The sequence below is a fragment of the Cordyceps javanica genome, chromosome 3, assembly GCF_051103115.1.
Source record: "Cordyceps javanica chromosome 3, complete sequence".
Lineage (NCBI taxonomy): Eukaryota > Fungi > Ascomycota > Sordariomycetes > Hypocreales > Cordycipitaceae > Cordyceps > Cordyceps javanica.
The window spans coordinates 783,389-809,518 of NC_139297.1; the positions used below are offsets into that span (position 1 = coordinate 783,389).

The window sequence follows — 26,130 nt, forward strand, 5'->3', positions numbered from 1 at the left end:
CTTTGGTGGGTGGGAAGCACTGTGAGGACTGAGTGAGTGGCGCGCCTAAGTAATAAGCAGGAGCAAAAAAAAAATCAACTTGTGGGCGGGGGTGGCCAACTAACCAAATGTCAACCAAGCCAGCCAACCATGGAAGCCAGCCAGAGCCAACCCCCAGCTGGGATACCTAGGTACACCAAGCAATAACCAGCTCAATTTCTACTTAATAAGTACCCATTACTGCCGTCTTCAACAGTGCCTTATCAAGAACATTCAGCTACTTCTTGGCGCTCATAAAAGTCATCTTGAACCCTAGATTATGGCCAATACGCCCAAGTTGAGTCGGCTCACTCCGTACAGTCCACCTTCTACTTAGGCTCTCGCTCTCTTTCTCTCTCTCGCTCAGGAATGCAGAAGAGACGATGCTCGCTGTACGGATACTTACTTACAATGGTACCTACAGCTAGGCCCGCTTCAGCACTCTAAAAAAGGTACCTCCAAATGTTAGTACTCCATTACAGCTGCCACTCCTCACCAACAGCCCGTCAGTCCCCGCCTCTCAGACTCTCATTCGCCTGCCACCATCCCGCTCTGTGGACCCAAGGCTGCGTTGTGGCTTGGCCCTTCTTTGCTGAGCCACGCCGCCCGGACAACGCCTAAACAGGCCCTATTTTCCCGCCATTCATCCTTGCCAGTCTGGTATTACCATTTCACACAGCGGCTGCAACGGGCTACTGCTCGTCGTTTTCCCCCGTCCATGTCGTCATCCAGCACAGCAAAGCAGCTACTATCTGACAATCTGGCTTCAATTCACATCTCCATTCACCTTCATTGAACCCATCAACCATCCGCCTGTCCGTCCGGCCGCCAGCAGATTCCTCGACTTTCCATTCCTGGTCACCCCTCCCCCCCCTTTCTCCGAGACAACTCGCCATGTCTCAACCACCGCCCAGAATGTTCGCCCGGCCTACTTAAAACAACTACTAAAAATACACATGCTAGTTACTAACAAACCAACCATCTTCACTTATGCCCAAGGGAAGAAAAAGACGCCTCTCTGTAGCACATCTAACCCCCAAGGCTCTCGCATGGCGTAACCCGACGTCGTCACCCCCGGCCCACAACGGCCCATCACCTCGCCTCGCCTCGCCCCTTGACGCGCAAGCGAACATGTATTTACGAGGCGGGCACGCGCGTGTGCCGCAATCAAGTGATGCACGCTCCCTCAATCCGTTGATCAACAGACTAGAACAGACTTTGATGCTGAGCGGCGCATAGTACATTCTCTCCCGTCTGCCTCTGTAACAGCACCACCCGCATCAACGGCGAGTTCAAGCAGCCTGTCACATACACCGACCCATGCAGTGCACCATGCTATCACTCGACCATTTGTCATATAGTATTTCCGGGCTCTTCGTTTCTAACAGTAGAGCTTAACAGTTCTGTCCCAAAAATGCCTCTCAGAGGTCGAGGCGCTTCTATAGGTATCTACAGACCAGGCAGACGCGCTGCCTCCGTCGCAATGTGCGGCCAACTACGCTGGATTGAGAAGGCTACAGACTTCCTAAATTTGAAATAATTCCCATCGAATTAGCACAGCACATCTCCTGTTGTACTTTTTATGAGATTTGTATCCGATTATTGCTGACGGTGTGTCAACTGTTTCTCCTCCAACGTGGTTTCGGCAAGATCTGGGCGCCGGTTCCATTAGAATGAGACTAGCACATATTCGGTTAGCGCCTTCATGAAGATTCGAGAAGATGGGCGGAACTTCGACCAGAAGCTTTGCGATGCCCAACACCAATCCCCACGTCAAAACTTGCTTCATAAACAGCTTCGCTCTCGACAATTCTTCGTGATTGTCCTCCCTTGTATTGTTTTGCCTCTTCATTTACTACATACCCATTCCATACCAGAAAACATATATCAGCTACATCACAAAGACCATCACCTCTCCTTCTAAGCCACACTATACAGCCTCTCCGCCTTGGCTCGACCCCTCCAACCGCGAAAAAAAAAATCACCCCCCTCCCCCCCTCTCTCTTCCCTTTTCCCCTTCCAAATTCACCGCAATGGAAGACAAGCGCCTCAACGACCTCCTCCGCTGGAGCATCGAAAACTCGCAAAACGGCACAACAGCACCCGCCGACGGCGGTGTTGAGACCGCGGCGACGACGACAACGGCGGCGACGGCCTCGAACCTCACCCCGGACGTCATGGCCGCGCTCATGGGCGGGCCCTCGGAGGCGGACCTGATGCGGGCCTCGATGGACATCATCACCGCCGACGACGTGACGCTCGAGAACAAGCTGATCGCGTTTGACAACTTTGAGCAGCTCGTCGAGTCGCTCGACAACGCCAACAACATGGCCACCCTCGGGCTGTGGACGCCGCTGCTGGACCAGCTCGCCGCCGACCGCGCCCCCGAGCTGCGCGCCATGGCCGCCTGGTGCATCGGCACCGCCGTCCAGAACAACGAGAAGACGCAGGAGCGGCTGCTCGCCGCGGGCGGCATCCCGCTGCTCGTGGCCATGGCGACGGCCAGCAGCAGTAGCGGCGAAGGCGCCGGCGAAGGCGCCGGCGAAGGCGACGCCGGAGAGACGACGCCGCCGGCCGTCCGCGGCAAGGCCGTCTACGCCCTCAGCTCCGCCATCCGCAACTACCAGCCCGCCCTCGACGCCGCCGTCGCCGAGCTCGTCGCCAGGGGCCACCCCGCGGACAAGGTCGACGCGGCCGACATGGAGGCTGTCGATACCATCATCGTGCCGCTGCGCCAAAAGGCCAAGGGTGGCGCTTCAGCGTGAAAGGGACGAAGGAAAAAAAAAGTGCATTTTTTTTTTAGATGGATAAATTTGCATGAATTTTGGCGTTATGGCGTTGATTCCTGTGGAAAAATTATGCAACAGAATTCAATACCAGATTCATCGGCACGGAATATAGATGGAGAATCGGGTCACTTTCCTCTTCTTACAAAAATATTTTTTCGTTGATAGATACAAATGTTAGTACATGGGATATGTCTATGCTAATGGCAGTTACCGTTCCATCTTCCTTGCCATCCCCCACTTTCCTCGTAGTACGCTGTTTAGTACGAAACCTTGCCGTAGAATGGGAATCCCAAGGCTTCCAGCAAAAGACGGCCTTGCCTATCCGAGGTGCCGGTCGTCTGGATGATGATGTCGCAGCCAGGCATCAAGTTGGGCGGGTACATCTAAGAGACCAGGCATATTAGCGTCTGATACAGCACGCGCATCAATTCGGCATGGAAAAAGAACCTACATCAAAGTTGTACTCCAGCTCAGGAAAGTAGGACATGTACTCGGGGTCCAGACCCAAGCCCAGGTTGCCCGCGCGGTCGCCCGAGCTGCCCTTGACACCCGGCCATTCCTTGATCTTGGGTAGCACGAGCGTGACGAGCTTGTCGACAAACTCGTACGCCGCGCCGCCGCGGAGCGTCACTTTGGCGCCCGTCTTCTGGCCCTTGCGGACGCCCCAGTGGATGACATTGGAGCGGGTGCGCGTGACCTCGGGGAACTCGCCGGTGATGGCCTGCACCACGGCGCGGGCGACGTCGAGGTACTCCTTGTTGTCTGCGGCCTCGGGCGCGTACGAGTTGACGGTGACGGCCGCAATCTCGGGCAAGTTATGCCAGCTCATCTCCTTCTCGACGAGGCCGAGGCGGCCCGACTGGCCGCCGCGAGGACCGCGCCGCGGACGGTTCTTGTGGTACGGCGACGAACCGTCCCACTCACGCAGCTGGCCCTTTGTCGACTCGGACGCCTCGAAGCCGGCCGGTTTGTGCGTGTAGGTGAGCGTCATCAAGTCCGGCGCAATCGTGCTGTCGTAGGTGTGCTTGAGGCGCGGCAGGTTGAACGGCCCGGGGACGAAGTCGCGTGCGGTCGGGTCCGACGAGGACGGCGACTGGATCGGATGCAGGGGTCCTCGGTTGTACTTGGGGGGGTGGAATTGATACCTGTATCATGATGTTAGCATGTTTTGTCCGTATGAGGCGGAAAGATTGTGCTAATGCTGCGAGGCGAGGCGAAAATGGTTCACTTTGCCAGCACGAGGTGAAAGTCACTCACCGACCACCAGGCAATTGCTTATCTCTCTTGTTGCTGGTCCTGGCCTCTTTGAAAGCTTTGACGGCGTTCTCGTCGGGCCCTGGCGTCGAAAACGACGTCGATTCTTCAATAGCTGCCAAGGGGCTCTGTGAAGCCGCCGAGGAAGAGGCAAAGCGGCGAGCGCATGGCCGGCTAGCTTGCTGGCTCAATTGCCTGGCGCTTACAACTCGAAGTGCACGCATTCCTTCGCGGGCACCAGCCATGGCGGCAATCAATGATGTTTGATCGTGAATAAGGCGTCCCAGAAGAGATGATACATCCCATGTGCGTTGCTGGTGCAAGCCTGCAATTTTCCTACAACGCTACAGTGTGTGTGGCTCGTGCTTGCTCAGCCACAAATGATGTGGCGGTGCAGCCGAATCTCTCTATAACTCTCAATCTCGATAGGAGTTAGCCAAAGTCTTGAGGCGCAGATCATTCCAAAAAAAAAAATCTGACCCTATCAGATTTCTATTTTCTTGTCCCAGGTTCCAGAAGAATTCCTTGGTTCAGCGCGGTGTTGTACGAGAGCTCCGTCATAGGACAACCCTCATGATTAGCCAACTGTAGATGGACGTGACGACTGGGTCTACCATGGTGGCGTAACCATTAGTTTCAACCCCGTATTCAAAAATATCCCAGAGGGAAGAGGAGGGAAAACTCTCAAACGAATGTGCTTCCTAGCACAGTCTATAGAGCTTGGCAAGCTAGCTGTACCAAATATGGCTGCCTATCCGTCGGCGCAAGCAACTGACGCGGCCACAGGCTTCATTAGCGCGTCAGGCAGGCAGCATTGCTTCAAGACTGTCTGTAGTTGTTCCATCCGAGTGTTGAACCGCGTGATGGCATGGGTTCTGCAGGTCACAACAAGCAGGCTGCGGTACGTGCCCATCAGGTGCGAGCGTCATACGGCCAAGAGCCGACAACGAGAGGCAACAGGTTGAAATAGGCTGGCTAAGGATGTGGCGGCGACAAGCCACTAACAACTACATAGGTAGGTACCTAGCAACCTAGAGAGGCAGGTCCTACTTAGGTACTCACCTTGGTAGGTTCCTGTAAGTACGGTTGTACCTACCACTAGGTACCTTAGTAGGTACCTATCTACGCCGACTACTTATACGTAGCCACGGCAAGCTGAGGGGCCCGAGGCAAACTCGAAAAGACAAAGAAAGACCGTCTCCAGTTCGGATCCGGATGCCCCCGAGCCAGGGAATTCTTTGTTCAAGAGCCCGAGCTCAATGCCAGCCTATCTAGGCAGTTGGCAGGTCATGATTCAGGGTCCATGCCAAACGGGCGGCCATGCCCTCTTGTTCTACTCAAGTAGTGGCTCTGAACCAAACCTCACACTAATGACCCCGCTATAATAAGCAACTCACCCCCACCTGCCTCGCCTCGTCCGTTCCATCATGTTGGCACTTGGCAGGTCCCTGGAAACCTCTCCATGACAACAAGCTCCCATTCTGATATCCAGCCAAGAACATTGCTTCGCGCCAAGCTCGCCCCGAGCTTCGCTATTATCGTTTCTCTCATATTTTTCCATACGCACGGTATCGTATCTAGTCTCGCCAGTCTCGGCCCCGTACCCAGCCACCCGCCTGCGACGACCGAACCTTTGGCCTACAGACGCTACTTGATCAGTGCCACCACTGGCCGGTCCCGCATCATCGCGCACGCCGCCGACGGCTTCGGCTTCGTTCTTTAGCCCGCATAAACAATTTCTCTTCTTGCGCCTCTCTCGGATCATGACTATTGATCATCTCTGGCTGCCTCGCTGAATCCTGCGAGGCATTGCACACCGCGACCCCCGCTATCCTCCCTCGACAACTCCACCGCTCCAGCGCATATCGAGCATGAAGGAGTTCCCTCGCAAGTTCTTGAGCCTTCGGGACAAGAACCCCTCACACAACAGAAGCAAGTCGGCACCACCTTCAAAGGTATGCGTCCTGATCTTTTGTTTTCCTGCCTGCCGGTTTCGCCAGCCGCCACGCTAACGCTTCGCGCTCCAACAGAGCCGACCCCGATCAACCGAGGCTTTCTTTGCTTTGTTTGGCCGCGATGCCAAGTCAAAGGATGTCGCCGACAAGGCCGAAGAAGATTCCAAGGTACACTTTTGCCAACGTTTCTGGTAGCTGTTGCCATCGATGTACCTCTCTAACACAACTCTAGGTCGTGGACATCCTCCGCCGCCTCGACGAGCTCAACATTACCAACGTCAGCAGTGAACATATCAAAGGCCTGCTCGGTACCGGATTCGGCGACGGCGACGTCAAAGATACCGCCGAATTCATAAGTATCGAACAGAAATCTGCTGCTGGCACAATTGTTCCCTACAATCGCAATGTGCAGATGCTCGGCGCCGAAAATCGCGGTGGTGTAACTTGCTACCTCGACGCCCTGCTCTTCTCCATGTTTTGCAAGCTAGATGCTTTCGAGTGCATGCTCAAGACGGAGTTTGCAGTGGATGATCCGAAGGCAAAACTTGTCAACTTGCTGCGAGTATGGGTGAACCTCCTTCGGTCTGGCAAGCTCATCAAGGTCGATCTGGTAGGCAGCCCCCTACACAGTGTGTTATTCTATCCGCAAAGCATCATACTGATACATCGGGTAGACACGATTAATCCAAGAAGCAATGGGCGACAGTGGCTGGCCAGACGCCCGTTTATTGGAACAACAAGACACATCTGAAGCGTTTGCTTTTCTTACAGAAACCCTCCAGCTCCCATTACTGTCGCTACAAGTCGATCTCTTCCATCAAGGTAGAAAGGACAAAGATGACCACAAGGTCGTCTACGAACGGTTGCTAAACTTAGCTGTCCCCCCAAACCAAAGTGGCAAAAGTGTCAGGCTTGAAGACTGCCTAGAAGAATACTTCAACGCCCAGGTTGATGTACTACGGGACAGCGAAGAAGCCAAGAAATCATTCTCTGAAGATAAGGGCCCTCATACCCCTACTCTTCTTCGCCAAAATACGCTGCGAATAGTTCGAGGTGAGGAGCTTGGCACCTCTGCAACTCTCAGCACTTCTCCAGTGGATATGTCGCCTCTTCACCCGTTCTCCAGCCAATCGTCAGTGGACAGTGACCTTCCCGCTCTTGAGCGACCAGCTACGTCCACGGGCGTGTCTACAGAAGAGCTGCCCAAACTCGAAGCTTCCGCAATACCGAAGCGCCTTTCTTTGAGAAACCGGTCTGGGAGTCTTATTCAAAGAATCGTTCTAGATACAGATGGCAAGTCATCCAACGCAGAGGCCAATGAAGCTCGTAAGCCAAGGCGAAAAGGCTCTATGGTGGTCAAGGCCGTGACGATACCTGCTTGGCAGTTTTTTCGACTTATTCGTAGGTTTGATTCGATACTACAGCTACAGCTAAACTGGGAACAACGCTAACCGTCATAGCCTGGCACGCTGTTCAAGCAAATGAACCTCGCAGTAACTCTGAAGTTGTACTTAACTTTGAACAACGGCCTGTTGTTGGCATATGTCTGAAACGCTATGCCATGACGGAGACTGGACAGCCACAAAGACACAATACATACATCGACATTCCCGACAGCCTCCGCCTGCCACACTTCATGCTAGCTGATGGCCCCGACACGCAAGCTGAGGAATCTCCATTGACTTCAGACTTCAAACTCGTGTTACAATCGGTTATCTGTCATCGTGGCGACACACTTCAAAGTGGACACTACATTGCCTTCGCGAGAGCCGCGCCTAAGCTGCTCACCTCAAACAGACGCCATAGCTTTGACCCACCCCCGGATTACGAAGAGGCCCAATGGGTCAAGTTTGATGATCTCGAAGAGCCCCGTGTCACTGTTGTCGACGACATCAAGAAGTCTCTCACAGAAGAGATGCCGTATCTGCTCTTCTACCAGATTGTACCTATGGTCGAAGTTGCCTGCCCCTCAACAGACGGCACAGCCACCGGTCCGCCATCCTACCAGGAATCTAAGACCAGCCTGGAGATGCAAAACTCTCGAGCAACCGATGGTGCCCTCTCCATCCCCAGCAAGCCTCCGAGTATCCGTCTATCCACGGACGATGAGCGGCCCACGGCCGTGGCCCTTGATAGGTCGGCCCGACCCTCGGTTTCTGGTTCTGTGCCCACAGAGTCTCGACGTGATAGCGCAAATTTCGCCTTCTCTTCCATGACTACGCCTGCCATGACCCCGATTCCCACGCCAGACGCTAGTTCCCCCATAATTCCACCAAGCGACCATAAGACGCCACGTCTTTCACGAGCTGCATCGCGGTTCAACATCGGTCGCCAAAGTCGGCCAACGAGCCAGTCTGGTGAGGGACGTATGAGCCTGACGATTTCTCGCCTTGGTGGTCTCATGAAGCAGAATAAGGAGGCTTTGCCAAGTGCTGAAAATGGCGAGGAGCGAGGATCGACTCCTCTAGGATCGCCCTCGCCGAGAAATGGCAGCTTCGAAGTCTTTCGCAGCGTCGATAGTCAGCCGCAGCCCCCCTCGACTGCCAACACTGCCACAACTGCCACCACCATTGGTACCGCTGTGGCCGTTGTTGAAGCCGACGCAAAGCGCAGCAAGTCAAGACGCAAAAGCAAGTCGCGAGAAAAGACTTTCAAAGCCGGCAAGCAAAAGGACAGCTCACAGCCAGATCGAGAATGCATCATAATGTAATGGCCGAGACCATCACGAGGATTGATGAATTATTATGAAACTTTTGGCGTCTTTTTTTTCTTTACAACTATGTTTCATTGTTAGATGCCCAGGGAAGGGAAGGATGATGGAGAGTTATCCTTGTTCCCACTATATACCATGGACGCGCAATAGTTCGGGAGGAGTCTGAACATTGCCTACTTTTGTGTCGCTCTTCCTAGCGGCGCCATTCTTGCATCATTTGGATATACAAAACTTGACCTAGAACGGAACTCTCACCTACTGGATCCGCTCTTGTTACACGCACGACCGAAGCGACGTACTCGATGATCTTCATAGCATCTGCATTCTTTAGAAGGCATAGATAGCCTATACCCACCGCTTTTGTAAATATACTCATATTCTGCATTCATATTGACAGGCTGAGGGTAATTAACGTATTCATTGAATCTTTCTATAAATGTTTTCTCGCGCATTTTTGTGGCATCTTCTTCCTTGTCCAGCTTTTCCTCCTCTCTGATTTTCGTCAGCTTTTTCCCCTCCCTTTTGATAGCTTCTTTCTTGTACAGTTTTCGATGCCCGCAGCTTTGCTCTTCTTCTTCTTATGCATCGAATCATAATTCACCCTGCTTGGCCTCCTTGACTCAAGAAACCGAAAAAAAAAAAAGCAACAAAAGATCCCCAACATACATGCCAACAAATATATGCCCTTTTGTTTTCGGTTCTACTCCCTACCCAACGCGTGGCCATTGTTTGTTTCTGTTTCCTCTCTCGGCAGGGAAGAAAGTAACAATGAAGGAAATGGAAGAGAAAATATAGGGTACAAGAGAGAGAGAGAGAAAAGAAAAAGAAAAGAACAGAAAAAGGGGAGTTTAATATACAGAGGCGGGGGACAAAACAAACACATTTTGTCGGACCCTGGCCATGGAACAACATGGAGATCCCACCCGGCGCCGCCCAGAGTCTAATTTTGAAAAGAGATGGCGAAATGTCAGTGTGCAAAATTGCCCAAAGTGCCAGAGAAGAATAAGCGAGGAAGCCATCATTCGTTACTAAAAGCACAAGATGAATAGGATGGAGTAGTAAGACAACATGGGAGGAGCAAGTATCAGCAGTCTCGCCTTTCATCTCACGGCTTGTGGGATTGTTCGGATCACCGATTCTTGAGTTTTCGTCAGAGACGAGGGGTGCGCTGGGTTGGGGAGGACTACCATGGGGAGTCAACGGCCGCTATTTAAAAGGGAATGTTGGGGGCGTTCTGGGTGAGAGCCTCCTGCTGGTCCTGAAGCTCCTCGGGGGCAGCCTCAATGGACACGGCGAGACCGAGCTTAGCTTGTTGCGTGAAGTGGTCAATGTCGGCGGCAAAGGTCATCATGACGGGGGGCGCAACGCGCTTCTCGAGCAGGCAGCTCAGCTTGCCATTGGAGTCGGCCTGCGCGCGGAATGTAGACATGCGGAAGTCGTACTTGAGACCAACAGAAGTGACGCCCTCCTTCTGCAGACCACCGCCCATCATGCCGGCCGAGGGCACGAGGCCGAGGGTCAGGTCGACACCAGCCTGGACACGCTCAGAAATCTTCTTCCAGAAAGACGTGTTGAGAGTTCCCATGGCGGCCTGGAGCTGAGCAGTCGCAACCCAGTCCTCAGCCTTGTATCTGGCGCAGTAGGACACGGCGGTCTCGGGGCCTTGGCTCAGCGAAGGGCGCTGCCAGACAGTCTCAAGACCAAGCGCAAGCTTAGGTGTGACAGATTGCAAGTAGCTGCCGATGTAGATGCCGGTCATGCCGCCCTGAAGGAAAGAAGGGTTGAGCATCTTGAGGTTGGCGCTGAAATCGTTGCCCATATATTCGTGCTCAAACTGGGCCATGTCCTGATTATCGGGCGACATGGAGGCCTGGACCTTGGAGATGAGCTTGTCCGACCATCGGAGATTGAAGCGGCCGGAGACGGAACCCTCGTTGTCGACATTGGCTTGGCAGAAGACCTGTTTATAGGCCGTAAGTATACAGGCGCAAGAGCAGAGAGAGCGATTTGACGGCCAACCGTCAACTTACATTGGAAGTACCGTACATGGCGGCAAAGGTGTAGGGGTTTAGCTTCTCGCCCATGGCAAAGCCGTGCGACACCTGGAACAGGGGAGACATGCTGAAAGCCTTGGTAAGGTCGGCACGGACGCCGGTGAACATGTGGTTGGTGAGGAAGACATCGCGCTGAACCTCCTTGCTGAGGTGCTCTATCGTGCCGGGTTGGGTCAGGCCGAGCTTGGCGCGGCGCTCTGAGAAGGAGTTGAGCGCATCGCCGACGGTGAGCGCGATGGGGTTGGAGAAGAGAATTGAGCGCAAGGATTCGACTGCGGCGGCCATTGTGACGGTTTGTGATGCCGGGGGCGAGACGACCGGCAAGGGGAATGCTGAAGACACAAAAAGAAGAGGGAAACGGAGGACCAAGAGTCTACAGCCAATGCACGCTAGTGAAGAGTAATAAAAATACAGTCCACGAGCCTAGATGGCAAGGATGGCTATCGAAAGAAGAAAAGAAAAGAGGACAAATCCTTTGGTTGCCGTAAACGCCGGATGATCGAAGGGGGCGGATGGGCGAAGCTCGGATGAGTTAGGGATGGCAGGAGAGCGAGAGCAGGAGAATAATTTTCAGCGGCGCGCCAATAGGTAAGTAGAGCGAGGTCCTTGGGTGTTTTGGCGAGTAAAAAAGGTGGCTCCAGAGCTGATGACGGTCAGCCACACTGTGGATGAGCTCGCTGTTGAGTTGTGTCGGCATCTAGAATGTTCCGATCCGGCTTGTGTGTTGTTGTCGCTGGAGCACTTGCTGTTGCGAGAGACTGATCCTAATTAACCAATCTGCAATCTCAAAAAGAAAGAAAAGGGAACAAGAAAAAACAAGAAAAATTCCGTGTACTATATTATCCTATTTCTATTCGTCCGCAGGCATATACTCTTTCCAGCTCCAATTAGCTTTGTCCCACGCTGATAGTAAATGTTGCAGGGCTGCATCTTGCAGTCGGCTTACATAACGTACATGCCCCGCCAAAATCTACCATCACTGCCCAAGCCGAGATCCTGGATGCACGCCACGCCTACCCTGTATAACCGAGCAAGCGGTTCTTTCGGTGCTTTCTGGCTTCGGTAGTCCATGATTTTGCGTCTCTCTTACTATTTGAGAGAGCCTGTGACCTGGTCTTCTCAGTCGTTTCATCTCGGCAGAGTCCTCAACCTTGCTGGCATTTGTGCACCATATCTCTTGGCCAAGACCGGGCTCCTGCACCTACAATAAGCTTCTGTCATCGCGCACCCCACCAACGAGGCAGCTCAAAGCCGTTGCGTTTTGGCGGTGCAACAGTGGCGGTAAACGAAACTCAACACTGCCAAGCTACAATCTACCGTCGACTCCTTCAGCACCGGCTCATCTCACCATGGACACATTGCTGTACGTTAACCGCTAGGATAGTAGCCCATCTGGGCTGTCACATCCCACCTTGCCCCGCGGCGCTGTTCCTAGCCATCGGAGCAACTCGCGTGAGCGATGTGTCAGGGCCTGGAAACGATGACAAGTCCATGCTAACCGCGTCAGAACCGCCGAGATTGCGGCAAATGCGCCACGTTACCGTAGGAAAAGTTCGACGTTTATTGATGGCATTCACGATGTCACAGAGGACTCCAACATGGCGCCAGCCCAGCTCTATAGCACCATGTCTGGACGACTGTTTCACTCGGGTCGGATAGCCATCGTCATGGTCGGCCCTCCTGCTAGGGGAAAGACGTGAGTCATCCTTCTAGGATCGCAGTTCCTCCCGCTAATTCATGGACTGACATAAAAAGCCATGTCTGTGTGTCGCTGGCTCGATATCTCGGGTGGCTCGGTGTCAAGACGCGCATCTTCCACCTGGGAGACTATCGACGGGCCACCATTGGCCCAGAAAGTGCCGTTCCAAAAGACTACTTTTTCCCAAGCGCTTCACCAGAGTCGGTAATTCTTCGTCAGAAGATCCTGAAAAAGTGTCGCGAGGACATTTACGGCTGGCTCAACCACGAGAACGGCCAGGTCGCCATCTACGACGCAGTGAACCCGACTGCAAGCGGCCGCCGCTCCCTGGCAAAAGAATTGGCCAAGCATGATGTTCAAGTAAGGCAGACGAGTCATCACTCAGAATGTGTACTTGCTAAGATGTTTAGACCCTCTTTATCGAATCCTTTGTTGATGATGAGCGTATCCTGCGGGAAAACGCCAGAAACGTCAAGATTTCTTCGCCAGATGTATGCAACTACTTCTCTTAACCTACCATACATTCAGATAAACTAACAAGAGAAAGTTTGCTGGAATGGACCCCGATGAGGCTGCAAAGCTTTACCTGAAGCGCATTGAAGTTCGGATCCCCGTGTTCGAAACCATGGCCGAAGAAGAGCTCAACTACATCAAGATGATCAATGCCGGTGAAAAGTTCTTCTACAACAACGTCAACTTTAGCTACCTTTCTCATAGAATTGTATTCTACCTCACCAACCTCCACATCAAGGCCCGCAAGACATTCTTTGTCCGGGCAGGCACGACGACGGACGAGGACTCGTTCCGAGCGGACGCGCCGCTGTCCGAAGCCGGCCGCACATACGCCAAGAAGATGACAGAGACGATACTCAAACACCGCGAACAAGAACACGCCGAATCAGGCGAGACGACGGCTTCGCTGCCGCCATTGACAGTGTGGACGTCCACTCGATTGCGCACCATTCAAACCGCAGACCCCCTGAGGGACATGAATTACAAAGTTCGGCAACGATCGCAGATGAGCCAGCTCAATCCTGGCATCTGTGAAAAACTGTCGGAGCGTGTTATTCGCCAGCTATACCCCCAAGAAGTCGAAAAACACGAAGTCGATCCATATCACCACCGGTATCCCCGCGCAGAGGCACGTCTTTCAAACCCTAACCTCCATGCCCGTGATGATACAATCTTCAACACAGACTAACATGCTGCCCCCTTTGTCTAGTCATACCACGACCTCGCCGTCCGTCTTGAGCCCATCATTCTTGAGCTGGAGAGGGAGCAAAATGACCTGCTCATCATCGCGCACGAGTCGGTGCTGCGCGTCCTCTACGCCTACCTGATGCACTGCTCGACCGTCGAGATCCCCGCGCTGCGGTTCCCGCGCGACGAGATCATTGAGATCATCCCCGCCGCGTACCAGAACGAGGCGCGCCGCATCCACATCCCCGGCCTCGACCCGGAGATGATTCCCGGCTCGCCCGACGGCATGAAGCTGCTCGCCGCCGGCAGCAGCGTCCCCCCAAGCGGGCCCGCCAGCCGCCCGGAGAGCCTGCCCGCGAGCGGCCAGATGACGCCGCTCGCTGGCGTGGTCGCCGCGGCGACCGCCGCGGCGACCTCGGCCCCAGTCGAGTCGGCGACACCCTTGGAGAGGCCGCCGGAGAGGGTCATCAACAAGTCCAAGGACACGGTTGCAGATAAGCTCGATGACGAGGATTAGACCGTGTGTAACTGCGGAGATGTGAGAAAGAGGGTATTGGACATGGATTATGTGTCATGTGAATAGGAAGAGATTTTCTCCTCTTCACCCTTTTTTTTTCTGCCCTCGCTGTACCTCTTGCTCTTCTTGGCTGAACAAGGACAGTGTAGTACAGCAAGTACACATGACGGACTTGTTTTCTTCTTTTACGAATTCAATGCCTCGTTTTCGTTTCTCCTCTTTCGCCACCCCTGAATAGTGTCATGGTTTTGTCATGGTCTTGCTGGTCTAGCTTCGATAGTAATTTCTTCTTTTGTCCCTGCCTGCATAAAACAATAACCCTCTTTTTTTTTCGATTGTTCCTTTGACATCTCACGTTTTGGGATATCTACCCGTTTTTTTCTTCAGTCACACCCGAGACTCGCCACCTATCGTGTGACACGTAGCATCCGATTTTTTTCCCTCTTCTCTTCTCTTCGTGACATGTGATATGTGTTGTTTTGTTTTTGCAATCGGTTTATTAACGCAACAAAAGGGCAAGGATAATATTTCCTTAGACTAGACTGTCAAACCCCTCGACTTCAAGCTAGACGTACATTAAACAGGCAGCCAGCCCGGGGGAAGAGGGTCCGTTGAATTGCAGCACTAGCAGCACACAGCATAAGAGGACAGAGAGGGAGTGTGAATCCATATGAGCACAGTACGCACCCCCCTCCATGGTCGTGCTACCGACGCCTTGCCTCTTTTTTTGTAATCTTCGAAGCGCTAATGCAGTGGTGCCACCATTTACATCCCGTGTGGTCCTGGCATATTGAGGCTCCGCGACCTCGTGGGGGTAGAATCCACACGGGCACGATTGCTCGTGAGATGAGGTGGCAGGCGGATTATTGGGAGCAGGGAATGCCAGACTGACGGGAGTCTTGAAATTGATTGCAATTCGATCAGTGAAGCTGTACTCCGTACGGAATTATCAATATCAAGTTGGAAATGCAAAGAGAGTCTGGTCTGCAAGGCCATGAGCACGCATGCTTGATAATCCGAGTTTTATTATCATGACTCAGTCTCTGCCGTTGTCGATTGGCAATTTTGCAATGACAGGGACGCGATTATTTTTGACTCAAAGGCGAAAGGATAGAGGCAATCGATGAAACGAGATTATTAGCACAATTGGAGCTCGAGATCAACACGAGCAAGGGGATTGCCAGGCTGTAGAGCAGATATGAGTACGTGCCTATCCACGTACGGCGTATACTGAGTAATCTGTGGTTCTCGAATCATTTCCAAATGGCTGGCCCGAGACAGGCTAGAAAAAGTGGCTCAGGAGTCAGGGCTGTGTGCACCCATGCAGCAATCAAGACTGATCCTTTAAAAAGAATTGAGGCATCACAAGATCAGGAACGGCGGCAGGGGTCATGGGTTAGGTTGGTGCGTTGCCTGCTTCCCTGAGTGGATGGAAAAGGGGCTTGGCCGCAGCAAAAGCATGAAAGCTGTCAGGTGCTTTTACTTATTGCCTCCTGCAATTCATCAGCTGCTTTGGTGGTGGCGCCGCCACGGTCGGTCGTCCGCCGGTCGGCCCTGCAGCTGGATAGAGGTCGGTTGGTTGGGGCGAGACTGAGCGCGCCTCAATTGGACGACACCTTGTGTCTTTGAGCGATGCTTCTCGCTCAGCTTGATCCATCATCGCTCAATAATGTATCTGCCGCAGTTTTCCGGTGCATTTATGTTCTGGATGAGATACAATGGGTGGAAACTAGGTAGCCCTCTCTGAGAACGCCCAAGTTGTCAATATTAGCAACAGGTTCGCACAGCATTGTGCACATGGCCCATGAACATCTCGGCCGGCCGGTACTCAGCACCGAGGGTAGACAAATGGAGCCGGGTGCAGCGGGTGCACTACTTTGTAGGCCGCATTTCCGGCCGCATGACACATGGAGCTCTGCAAGCTTGTAATCTGCAGAGGAGATGCAATCCCAAGGCCGAAATTGAGGCTCCATGCTCTACTGGTACCTCTTTTGTGATAGTCAGCTTCTGGCCCGTCTTTGATGATAAATGCATACATGCAGGGGTCACTGTGAGGGATGCGCAGTTTGCTGTCGCATTTCTGTCGTGGAAATCGATTTGGTAGGTCGCACCGCCGGCATGGTTCATCAAGCATCGTGGGTACATGAATAAGCCCACCTCTTCATGGATTCTTCGCGAGACCGTGATGTCCTTTTCGCTGTCAGCCGTGTCGTGTGCACGGCCGATCATACCTTGCATTCCCGGTATCGAATACTCGGGCTGCGATGACCAGACCAGGTCAACCATTCGGGTATAAGCCATAGCCAGCACACTACTTCGGTGACTCGTCGACGCCACCCAGGTTCGGACATGCTCTGCAATTTTGGCCACGTCCAATCGAGATTTAGAGGTCGGCAGCCTAGCGTTGTTAGTGCCTCTTCCACCTGCCGCACCCCCCCTCTACCACGCCGCTTCAAGACAATGAGATTCCTTTGAGGCATTTGATGGCAGCCTGTCTTGCTATCCTCGTCTGCAAGCGAATTAACCACATCAGCCCGGCGCTTGCCATTGACGCAACGCTGTCAAGGTCAGCAAGCCGTGTCGCCCATACTTATTTGTTAGATCAGAACAGGGCAACACTGTAATCGAACATGTGGAGGAAATAAGGAACTCATGGTAACGCTATAGTGGGACCTACTCGCCGCTAGGTAAGTTGGGAGGATGGAGACAAGCAAGGATGGTCCATGGACGACTTGCAGGCGAGCAGCCGTTCGCGCCACGACCAAAGCAAGGAACAGCAATTGTAATTGTGGTGGCATTTAGCAACCCATTGTCATGGCGTCAATGGCTTCTAATTAGATTGGCTCGTCAGAGGGGATGGTCAGCGTCAATGACATGGCTGTACCGGCATTGAAAGCTGCGTCAAGGACACTCACCTGAGTCTCACGCCAGCTTGGCCAGCACCATGCAGCGAATCTGGACCAATTCCAGCGAGGCAGCTGGCTGGGGAGGACGGTTTCGGGGTTGATATCCTTCTTTACTGGTACGCATCTTTTTGATCAGATGGTGATGGGTTCAGTGGCCCTAGCTCCAGAGTCAAATCCAGGCATTAGCGCTGCATGGGTCTGGTCATGAGACCACCTCCCATCCCACCTTTTATTCCCCAGACATTCAATGTGAGTGGTGCAGCGACATGCTAGCCCAGAAATACTGCGAGAGCGGAGGGTATTGTCTGGCTGGGCTTGTTCAGTGTTTTGCTTGTACCTCCAGCCGGTGCCCGAACCAGAGTCGGATTTTCTGGAAATAGGTGAGTGTACCGCAATCCCGTACTGTGAGTTGGATGCAGCCAGCCAGCCCTTGGACGCCGAGAAACTGCGCATGTGACTCGCTCTCGAGTCGCTGTACGAAGACACAAGAGGTCTATTTTCGACTTTGAGTGCTTCAAAAATGCCCCTCACTCCAAGACGGAATGTGCAGTGGTGGCAGGCGGAGCATGACGTCGAACGAGCTTCAGTGTGACCAGAGGGCAGGGGTTGCGGGGCCCTGGTGTCCACACAACACGTACTGACGCCCGTTGTGCCCACCAGCTGGTGCCATGCGCTATAGAGTGCGATCATTATTCAAGAGCCTGGCGTTGTGGTGTGCCAATTGGCCTTGGTCAGCACCCTGGGGGTGTCAGGCAGCTCTTCATTCGTTGACGGTGGCAATTGTATCGCGCATTGACAGGTGCAGGGCCCTTTTTCAATCAGAATTGACTGCACATTACTAAATTGCACGGCGGATTGCGCGTGCGTTGACGTGTTTGAAATGCACACTGTGTCTCGTGATGTGCAGACGTCTTGCAGGCATGGTGGATGCAAATACATGAGCCGTCGCACACGCTCAATTGCAGCACACAGACTCGCACGCAAGGTTCTGGACGACCCTGAAGCAAAGCCATTCGCAGCCCGGCAAGCCGCGCGCACTCCACCAGTCAGTGGCACAGATGGATCATGACAGTGGATACGGGATTAGGGCACGAGGCCTCGTGCCCCCGACAGACGGCGTAGCCACGTCCCAATGTGGTGGTTTCGCAATAACAAGCCCCCGCAACCAGCCGTCTGAGGCTTTTGGTAGACAGACGGAGCCAACGGAGCAGCAGAAGCAGGTTAATAAACTTGTAGGGCCATGTCAAGGGCATCTCAAAAGCTCCACCACACGTACCCACGCCCCGCCGATGCATCTTCTGCGGGCGACAACCCTCTCCACCAGCTCTATTGCGAGGCGAGTAAGTACTCCGTACGCCTGTCTTGAACGTCAAAGAGATTGGCGGGTAGCGCTGGTACTGTTGCTGCAAAGAAGTTCATCGCGGTTTGCAGGCGGCAGGCTGCCGATGATGGTGCGGGCGACCGGGAACCCCTGGCCTGTTGTTGGCGCATCTTGATGTAACGACAGGGAGTAGAGGTGCCCATTTTTAGCTTTCTGCCTTGTACTGAGTAGGAAGGGGAGGGGTAAGTACTTAGGTGGCCAAAGGTACCCGATGGTTGGGTGTTGGACGGCTAGGGACCATGCAGACTGCAGCCATTCCCGCCGCGTGCGAGGTGAAGGAGCCCCTCCACAGACGGTCGTCAATCTTTTTTAAGCGGGCCATGTTCCAGATGTGGTTGGTAGACTAGCATTAGTGCTCGACGATACTGCCTGGCAACGGAATGATCATGTCGTACAATATCGAGTGTTATAGCAGGTCAGCCCTGTGCAGGTCAAGGCAGGGACGAGGCAGAGACAACATAGACAACAAACATGGCGTTGGCGCCGGCGCCGGCGGCCAGGGACCGGGACAGGCAGGCGAGGCATGCCGCTGCAGAGAGAAGTTTGGCTAGCGTTGTTAGCGTAACAGCGTATGGGAGGCTCAAGGTTGTCAGCGCCGCATATCTCTTGATCAGCGCAAAGGCTAGTGCCGTTATTGGAGGCACCACGAGCGAGGACCCCCCACTTGTAGAGCTGAGAGGCCTTGTGATGTATCTCGTTTTTGCTAGCTAGCACAGAGGGGGGCGGTAGTTATCCATAATACTGGTAGGCGAGAAGCAAGCACCTGCTTAGCACCTGGCATCTGCGACAAGGGCATCTGGAAACGGTGGTACTGGTAGTATCAGTAGCAGGTACCAGTAGCTGTTCGTAGCAGATTGGTGACCGAGCACCGCAGTCCTGGAACAGACATGGTTCTGGAAAGGCAGGGGCAGCAATTGTGCGAATCGGGAAGAGTGGATGGTGTGAGAACCGTCGGGTGGTAAGGTAGTATGCAAGGTTGGGTTAGATGGGGGCGAGCCAGTCGAACAAGAAGGAAGCGTGTGCGGGCAAGATGAGCGCGGAGCGCATTTGGTGAAGGGACTGTCTGATAGAGATGGAGATGGAAGTATAAAGTTGAGGATAAAAGAGTGAGCAGCAAGGAGTTGTTGTATACGACTTTCGCATGGGCAGCTGGCAGCTGGCAGCAGGGCGCTGGCATTTTGCCAACGGCAGACGAGTAAACGAGCAAACGAGAAAGGTGGTCGAAGCCATCACAAGGAGCCGGCACGCTGGCTGGCAAAGGGCTGCTGCGGTGGTCGTTTCAGGGAGCCGATGTGCTGTAAAGAGATGGCAAGGATGCTGAAGCCGTGCATTTGGCGTCCTGCATGGCTAAATAGCGCTAAAACTGTTAGCGGATGCGACACGGCTGCACCATTCAAAAACAAGGGCGGCCCCACCAAGAGGTCTCTACTTAGGTACCTAATACCTAGTTAAGTACTTACTTAGCGGGCAAAAAGATGGGGGAATGAGTTGGCTTGGTAATGGAGGAATTATCTCAATGTATACGTTGATGGCTGGGATGTTTTTCTTCTTTTGAACATAAAAGGCATTAGTACAAGTTTTCGTATCATTATTCTCATCGTCGTTATTATTTTGCTGCTTCTACCGGGAAATCTTTGATCGGGCTGTCGACCCTTGAAATACCTTGCTCTTTTATTGAATGAGAAAAAATTGCCTGATTCCCTCTCTCGGTAAGTACTTGGAACTTACTAGCAGCCACTGGAACTCCGTATTGGCACAAGGCCGCTGGAAGGGGGGCGGCAGGGGGAGGAGGGTCAGCAAACGCCTCATTGGAAGACACGGGGTGGGTAACGAGAGACAAGGAGAAGGATGCTGAAAAGTGGTGAGCGATAAACAAAGAGGCAAGACGCAAGAGAGGTAATCATTGAAAAGACCGAAGAATCATGAATGTGGTGGAAACAGAGGCCGTGTGGTGGTGTAGCGAAGCGCAGAGCAGAGACGAGTAGAGGAAGAAGGCCTCAAGGAAAGTTGGTAAATGTGAAGATGGTAAAGTAGATGGAGGGACTGTTGAAATAGGCTAATTAAGTTTACCCGCTACAACCAACCGAGCATGCCCCCCCTCCTTGCCATTACGTAGGTAGCTACCCGTTTATATATGATGATAGTAACAGAAGAAGGGGAAAAGAGCAGAAGCAAAGGAGGGACGAGGACAGTTGACGGACAAATCTACCATCGGAGACAGGTACTTACATGCTGTTACATGGGCACTTGTCTTGTACCGGAAGAAGTGTCGCGTGTATTGATTACCACTAATCTGTAAGTAGACAGTACTCGGGTAACTGGAAACTGAAGAGCAAGGCATTCTCGAGTTTAACGCGAGGACGGGGGTGTATCTTTAATTAATTGATTTAGTTTGGTCAAATCTTACATTTTCCAAACAAATTTGGTCTGCCGAGCTTTTAAGCGGGCAGAGCGAGTGAGTCTCAAAGATGGGCACATGAGCAGCTAAAATCTACAGGAGAAAAAAAAAACCAGGCCCAAGATGCTTGGCCCCCCTTGCCTCCCCTCGCGAGCAGCCCCCTGCCCCCCCCTTCCTGGTCAAATATTTTACTTACTTAAGTATTAGTGCTGTTAATTAGAGGTTGTCCAAAGGCGTAGCTGTAATCCATACTCTAGTATCAAGAGGGCTATCAGAAGGTTACCTACCGACCTGGCTTGCTCGGGTACGTATAACATAGAGACAAGTACTGAGCTATTTAAAAAGAAGAAGAAAGGAACTTACAGGGACGACAGGCGACTCGGCCCTGTCCTGTCTTGTTCTGTCTCGTCCTGCCCGTCCTGTCTTGTCCTATTTCTGTCTCTCGTCCTGTTGCCCTGTCCGGCTGGTACGCAGAGACTGGCCCAGACTGTCAGCAGCGCCCCATGTACCCCCTCGACCAGCACATCACCTGGCTCAACTGTACCCGCATCAACCCCAAGTACGTCCAGAATACTCGGTACGGAGACCTGGGCCGCGAAACCCAAGGTGAGTGGGTAGGTAAGTAGGCACCTATCCCATACTCGCTGGGAGCATCACACGCGTCACACGCATCACACGCATCACAGACTCTTCAGGCCTACTTACCTACCTAGTCAGTGACGGAGTGCTTGCCTGTACGGAGTACTTGATCAACTACTACCCATCATCATGCAGCCCAGTGGATGCAAAGCCCAATTTCACCGGTAGTGATTCCTCGTCTTCGTCTTGTGCCCACCCCTTCCCCCCCAGCCTGTGCTGTCGAGCCAGGGCCTCTGCCCAAAGCTCTCGACTCTGTGGCAGGGTGCCCAAACTCCAAGGTCAGTAGGTACTTAGGTTACTGGTAAGTAAGTATCGACTGACTTACCTACCCCCTCCCTGCCCCCTCCCCTGGGACCCAGGGGTCGTCGACCGCTGGAAATGGCGCTAACCAACTAATCCCTCGCTGTCGCTGGTACCTATTTACCTTGGTACCTACCTACTCTGTTACTTGTCTACTCCCCTCTCATCCTACTTGCTCAGGTAAGTAGGTATCTCAACCTCTTCTTTTTTATAGCTCAGGTACCACCTTGCCTGGCCTTCCTCCTCCCTCGACAAGGTACCTCCCTACTTAGCTTGCCTGCCCAAAAGGTAGACAAGATCATTCGTTCCCACCAGCACCACTACCTGAGTACCTAAGGTACCTACCCACTACTGAGTACCACCACCACCGCTGGCCCCCCCGTTTCCCGTTTCCCAGCAGCTGCTTAATATTCCCTCCCCCTCCAACTCCAACTAAAAAACTACCACCTTCTCTCGTGAGCGCATCTCCATCTCGCTTCTTCCTCTACGCCTGTCTAAAGCAACCAACTGCTTCCCACCTCCTCTTTCGGCATCTCCGTTGCCTACTCTCTGTTCAGTGTGCATACGTCTCTTTTCCTGGTCGAATTCCAAATTACCCACCGTACTCGATCGACGTAAAAACCAAACCACAGAGAGCTCTCCATCTGCTCCCAATCTCTGACGACATTCTCGCCTGCGTCTCGTCTGTCTTGATCGAGCCAACATCTGCCGCTGCTGCTCGTTTCATCGTTTCAGCTGTCCGTACTTTCTGGTCACCTGCCTCCCTGCTGCTGCCCAGCCGCTTTTATTTCTATTTTTCGCTTTTTTTTGGCCGACGTTCTTGTCCGCTCCTGTCCCGTACAACCTCCCCGTTGCCGTCGCCGCATCTCGCGCCAGTTCTGTGCCCTTGTGCTGGTAAGTTGCTTCTCATCACCACCCTCACATGCTGCCCGCTTTCCTCTCCGCCGCCCCTGTCCGGCGCTCCAAGATGCCCCCCTCGACTCATTGCTCGTCTTTTTTTCGCTTCATGTTTGTCTGCCGACCCCCAATGGGCTCTTGTGCTTGCGCCGCATAGCTTCTGCGTGCAGACGAGCTCCAATCCCACGTCCCATACATTACGCTGCAGTGCCCCGCATCGCACTCGCGCCCCTCCCAAGCCAGCCCCAGCCAGCGTCCCTTGACCAACCTTGCCGACCTTGCCAACCATCATCATTCCACAATCGCCTCTGCATACCACGCTTAATTTCCCGCCCGACTGCACCTTTGAGGCGCCCCTTTGTCTGCTCTTTTGTGCGCGCTTGCTGGCGTGGCTGATTGCCTCCTTTACTGTTCGTCACCTCTTCATGCCTTGATCTGGTTGAAATGTCGCACTTCTGCGGCGCCCACGCACTTTTCCTGCTTACCTACCCCTTCGCTGCCCTCATCACCGCTCCGCCTGATACTCCGACACCTCTGCCGAGCTCACTCGCTAACGCTGCCATCTGCTCAGAATAGCTCGGTTTTTCCCATTGCATCTACCGCGTCTCCCAACTGTCGGAGGTATACGTTGCATCGCAGCGTACTAGTCAACACGGGTCTCTCAGGACCCTGCTGCCCAACACGGCTCCCCCCAACGCCACCCAACGCCTTGATATACCGCACCCTTGGTCTCGCACCCACGTTCAATAGTGTTCGAAGCGTCAATTGGTTCATATATCTGCAGCATGTCATCGCAACGACCCGGAGCGTTCAACAGTTTACGGATGGGAGGTGAGCATTCCACTTGGCCAGCCCGCATCGCCATCATGAGCGAGCCCCTCCTTCATCCACCTACTGACCCCCTCTCGCAGAAGTGATCCGTGAGCGCGTTCAAGATGGAGTAACTGGCGAAACCAGAGAGCTTCAGTATACTCAATGTAAAATTGTCGGCAATGGTTCCTTTGGTGTCGTCTTCCAGACCAAGCTTTCTCCTTCCGGTGAGGATGCCGCCATCAAGCGTGTCCTCCAAGACAAGCGCTTCAAGGTATGTCTCCTCTGACCAGATTGGCTTGCCGCGCGGCAAGGAACCAGCTCAACGAATTCTAACAGATATTGGCAGAATCGTGAACTCCAAATCATGCGCATTGTTCGTCACCCCAACATTGTCCAGCTCAAGGCCTTTTACTACTCCAACGGCGAACGAGTAAGTACCCCCCACGCGCACCTCCCTCACACTCTTTTTTCCTTGCACACTAAACGGAACATGTATAGAAGGACGAAGTCTACCTCAACTTGGTCCAGGAATTCGTTCCTGAGACTGTCTACCGAGCATCACGGTTCTTCAACAAGATGAAGACCACTATGCCCATTCTCGAGGTGAAGCTCTACATCTACCAGCTTTTCCGCGCTCTCGCCTACATTCATTCGCAAGGCATTTGCCATCGTGACATCAAGCCCCAAAACCTCCTTCTCGACCCTACCAGCGGCATCCTCAAACTCTGCGATTTTGGCAGCGCCAAAATCCTTGTCGAGAATGAGCCCAACGTTTCGTATATTTGCTCTAGATATTACCGCGCGCCCGAACTTATCTTCGGTGCCACAAACTACACCACCAAAATTGGTAAGAACCAGCTGACTGGACCTTGCGTCATGCAGCGTGCTGACTCCCCCCCCTCTAGATGTTTGGTCGACAGGCTGTGTCATGGCTGAGTTGATGCTTGGCCAGCCCCTCTTTCCCGGCGAATCTGGCATTGATCAATTGGTCGAAATTATCAAAGTCCTCGGCACTCCCACCAGAGAACAGATCCGTACCATGAACCCCAACTATATGGAACACAAATTCCCCCAGATCAAACCCCATCCCTTCAACAAGGTATTCCGTAAGGCTGATGCGAATGCCATTGATCTCATTACCAAGCTGCTCGAATACACACCGACTGAGAGAGAGGCTGCCGTCAACGCCATGGTTCACCCGTTCTTTGATGAGTTGCGCGACCCTGAGACGAAGCTTCCAGATTCCAGACACGGCACTGGGCAGCTCCGCGACCTCCCTGAGCTCTTTAACTTTACTCGTCATGGTATGCACGCTACCCAACCTAACTTGGTCAACGCTAATTTTTTGCCGTGTCTACAGAGCTGTCCATTGCCCCTGACCTGAACAGCCAATTAGTCCCTCCTCACCAGCGCTCCGTCCTCGTCGCACGCGGTCTCGACATTGACAATTTTACTCCGATGGCCAAGCAGGAGATGATGGCCAAGCTCGACTGAGCGCCTCGAGTGTTCATGGTGCTGATTTCTCTTGTTTTTCTTGCCAAAAAAAAGCACTGGCTAGCCACTTTGGTTCGAAGCTTTGCGCGGCGACGGGGAAGGACTCTCTTTTCCTGCATGCAAGCTCTGTTGTCGACAATCTTGACGAAAACCTGCAACTGACTTGCTCAGCCTAGTAATTGGGCGGGTCGGCCAAAGTTCGCGGGATGGTGGGATTCGCATCCGACACTCAGTCTTTAGCCTGGCCACGGCGGCAAAGTCAGCATGGAACACCAGCGTGGGGGATGTACATCTGTGTACTGGCTAGGCTGCGGTTGAACAGGCTGTGAAAGGCTGTAGCAGATGGAACTCCTGCAAACCTTGAACTTGGTTGACAAAGTTACGTGTTTCAAACGACGGTTACTCTGTTTCATTATTTGCATGCCTGGTGGTCTTGGTATTCTCACTACGTGGGAATTAAGCGGCTTGAACGAATACTTGTGTTTCCAGACGGGCTTGCGCCATGGCAGCTTGGCCGCTGTTTGCGGTTGTGCGAGGCGTTGCCAGCCGAGGGGCGGGTCTCGCTCGTGTCCTTTTTTTCTTACCTTTTTTATGAGCTGCATCAAGTTTGGATGGCCACGATTGTGATGAACTCGGAGCAGCGTTAACCGTCTGAGATCTGTTGGTAACACCACTTCTACTTCATGTGCTGGCTATGGATGATGAATTATGCACGGTGGATTTTATTTCAGGGCGGAGAGCAATTATACCGATAAGCATTTCTAACGACAAAGTGGCGCAAGCCTGCTGCTTGTATACCATAATGCCATTGCAAGTCGGAATTTGGCTGCATATTCGATATACCAAAATGAATTCAGGTTGTGTTCTCCAATCCATTGTACCTGATGGTCTCCGCTGTGAGCGAAATGTCTACGCATGTACTCGGTTGAAGTTGATCAGCACCATGCTGCCATTTTTTTCACAAATTGTCAAGTCTACGATGCGAATATTCGATAAAAGCAGCTTTTCCGTAAAATTTCAAGCCGATAGATGCCTAAATCAAGGAAGCAATAGATGTCTTTGCCTTATTCTGTTTCTGCTCTGCACCGTGTTGGCGCTGTCAT

The 26,130-nt window shown here is 53.1% G+C and overlaps 6 protein-coding genes across 6 annotated transcripts; 4 read left to right on the forward strand and 2 right to left on the reverse strand.

The window, feature by feature from the left end:
- Positions 1–2,051: 2,051 nt before the first annotated feature.
- V2A60_004460 (Hsp70 nucleotide exchange factor FES1) lies at positions 2,052–2,783 on the forward strand (the record flags this gene model as incomplete). Its single annotated transcript, XM_083255779.1, has 1 exon — positions 2,052–2,783. The coding sequence occupies one exon, from the start codon at positions 2,052–2,054 to the stop codon at positions 2,781–2,783; it is 732 nt and encodes a 243-aa protein (XP_083111905.1).
- Positions 2,784–3,064: 281 nt separating this feature from the next.
- V2A60_004461 (mitochondrial 54S ribosomal protein uL5m) lies at positions 3,065–4,306 on the reverse strand (the record flags this gene model as incomplete). Its single annotated transcript, XM_083255780.1, has 3 exons — positions 3,065–3,190; positions 3,259–3,952; positions 4,065–4,306. 3 exons carry the CDS (start codon positions 4,304–4,306, stop codon positions 3,065–3,067), a joined length of 1,062 nt encoding a protein of 353 aa, XP_083111906.1.
- A 1,626-nt stretch (positions 4,307–5,932) lies between these two features.
- V2A60_004462 (ubiquitin carboxyl-terminal hydrolase-domain-containing protein) lies at positions 5,933–8,726 on the forward strand (the record flags this gene model as incomplete). Its single annotated transcript, XM_083255781.1, has 5 exons — positions 5,933–6,016; positions 6,092–6,184; positions 6,249–6,626; positions 6,691–7,417; positions 7,477–8,726. 5 exons carry the CDS (start codon positions 5,933–5,935, stop codon positions 8,724–8,726), a joined length of 2,532 nt encoding a protein of 843 aa, XP_083111907.1.
- Positions 8,727–9,939: 1,213 nt separating this feature from the next.
- V2A60_004463 (TOM complex pore protein TOM40) lies at positions 9,940–11,068 on the reverse strand (the record flags this gene model as incomplete). The annotated part of the gene is made up of 2 exons (XM_083255782.1): positions 9,940–10,689; positions 10,760–11,068. 2 exons carry the CDS (start codon positions 11,066–11,068, stop codon positions 9,940–9,942), a joined length of 1,059 nt encoding a protein of 352 aa, XP_083111908.1.
- Positions 11,069–12,132: 1,064 nt separating this feature from the next.
- V2A60_004464 (bifunctional fructose-2,6-bisphosphate 2-phosphatase/6-phosphofructo-2-kinase) lies at positions 12,133–14,199 on the forward strand (the record flags this gene model as incomplete). The annotated part of the gene is made up of 6 exons (XM_083255783.1): positions 12,133–12,146; positions 12,291–12,479; positions 12,539–12,842; positions 12,893–12,973; positions 13,030–13,623; positions 13,705–14,199. The coding sequence occupies 6 exons, from the start codon at positions 12,133–12,135 to the stop codon at positions 14,197–14,199; spliced, it is 1,677 nt and encodes a 558-aa protein (XP_083111909.1).
- Positions 14,200–21,387: 7,188 nt separating this feature from the next.
- On the forward strand, positions 21,388–25,027 carry V2A60_004465 (kinase-like domain-containing protein; the record flags this gene model as incomplete). Its single annotated transcript, XM_083255784.1, has 6 exons — positions 21,388–21,490; positions 23,632–23,804; positions 23,880–23,963; positions 24,032–24,380; positions 24,439–24,837; positions 24,894–25,027. The coding sequence occupies 6 exons, from the start codon at positions 21,388–21,390 to the stop codon at positions 25,025–25,027; spliced, it is 1,242 nt and encodes a 413-aa protein (XP_083111910.1).
- Between the last annotated feature and the right edge of the window lie 1,103 nt (positions 25,028–26,130).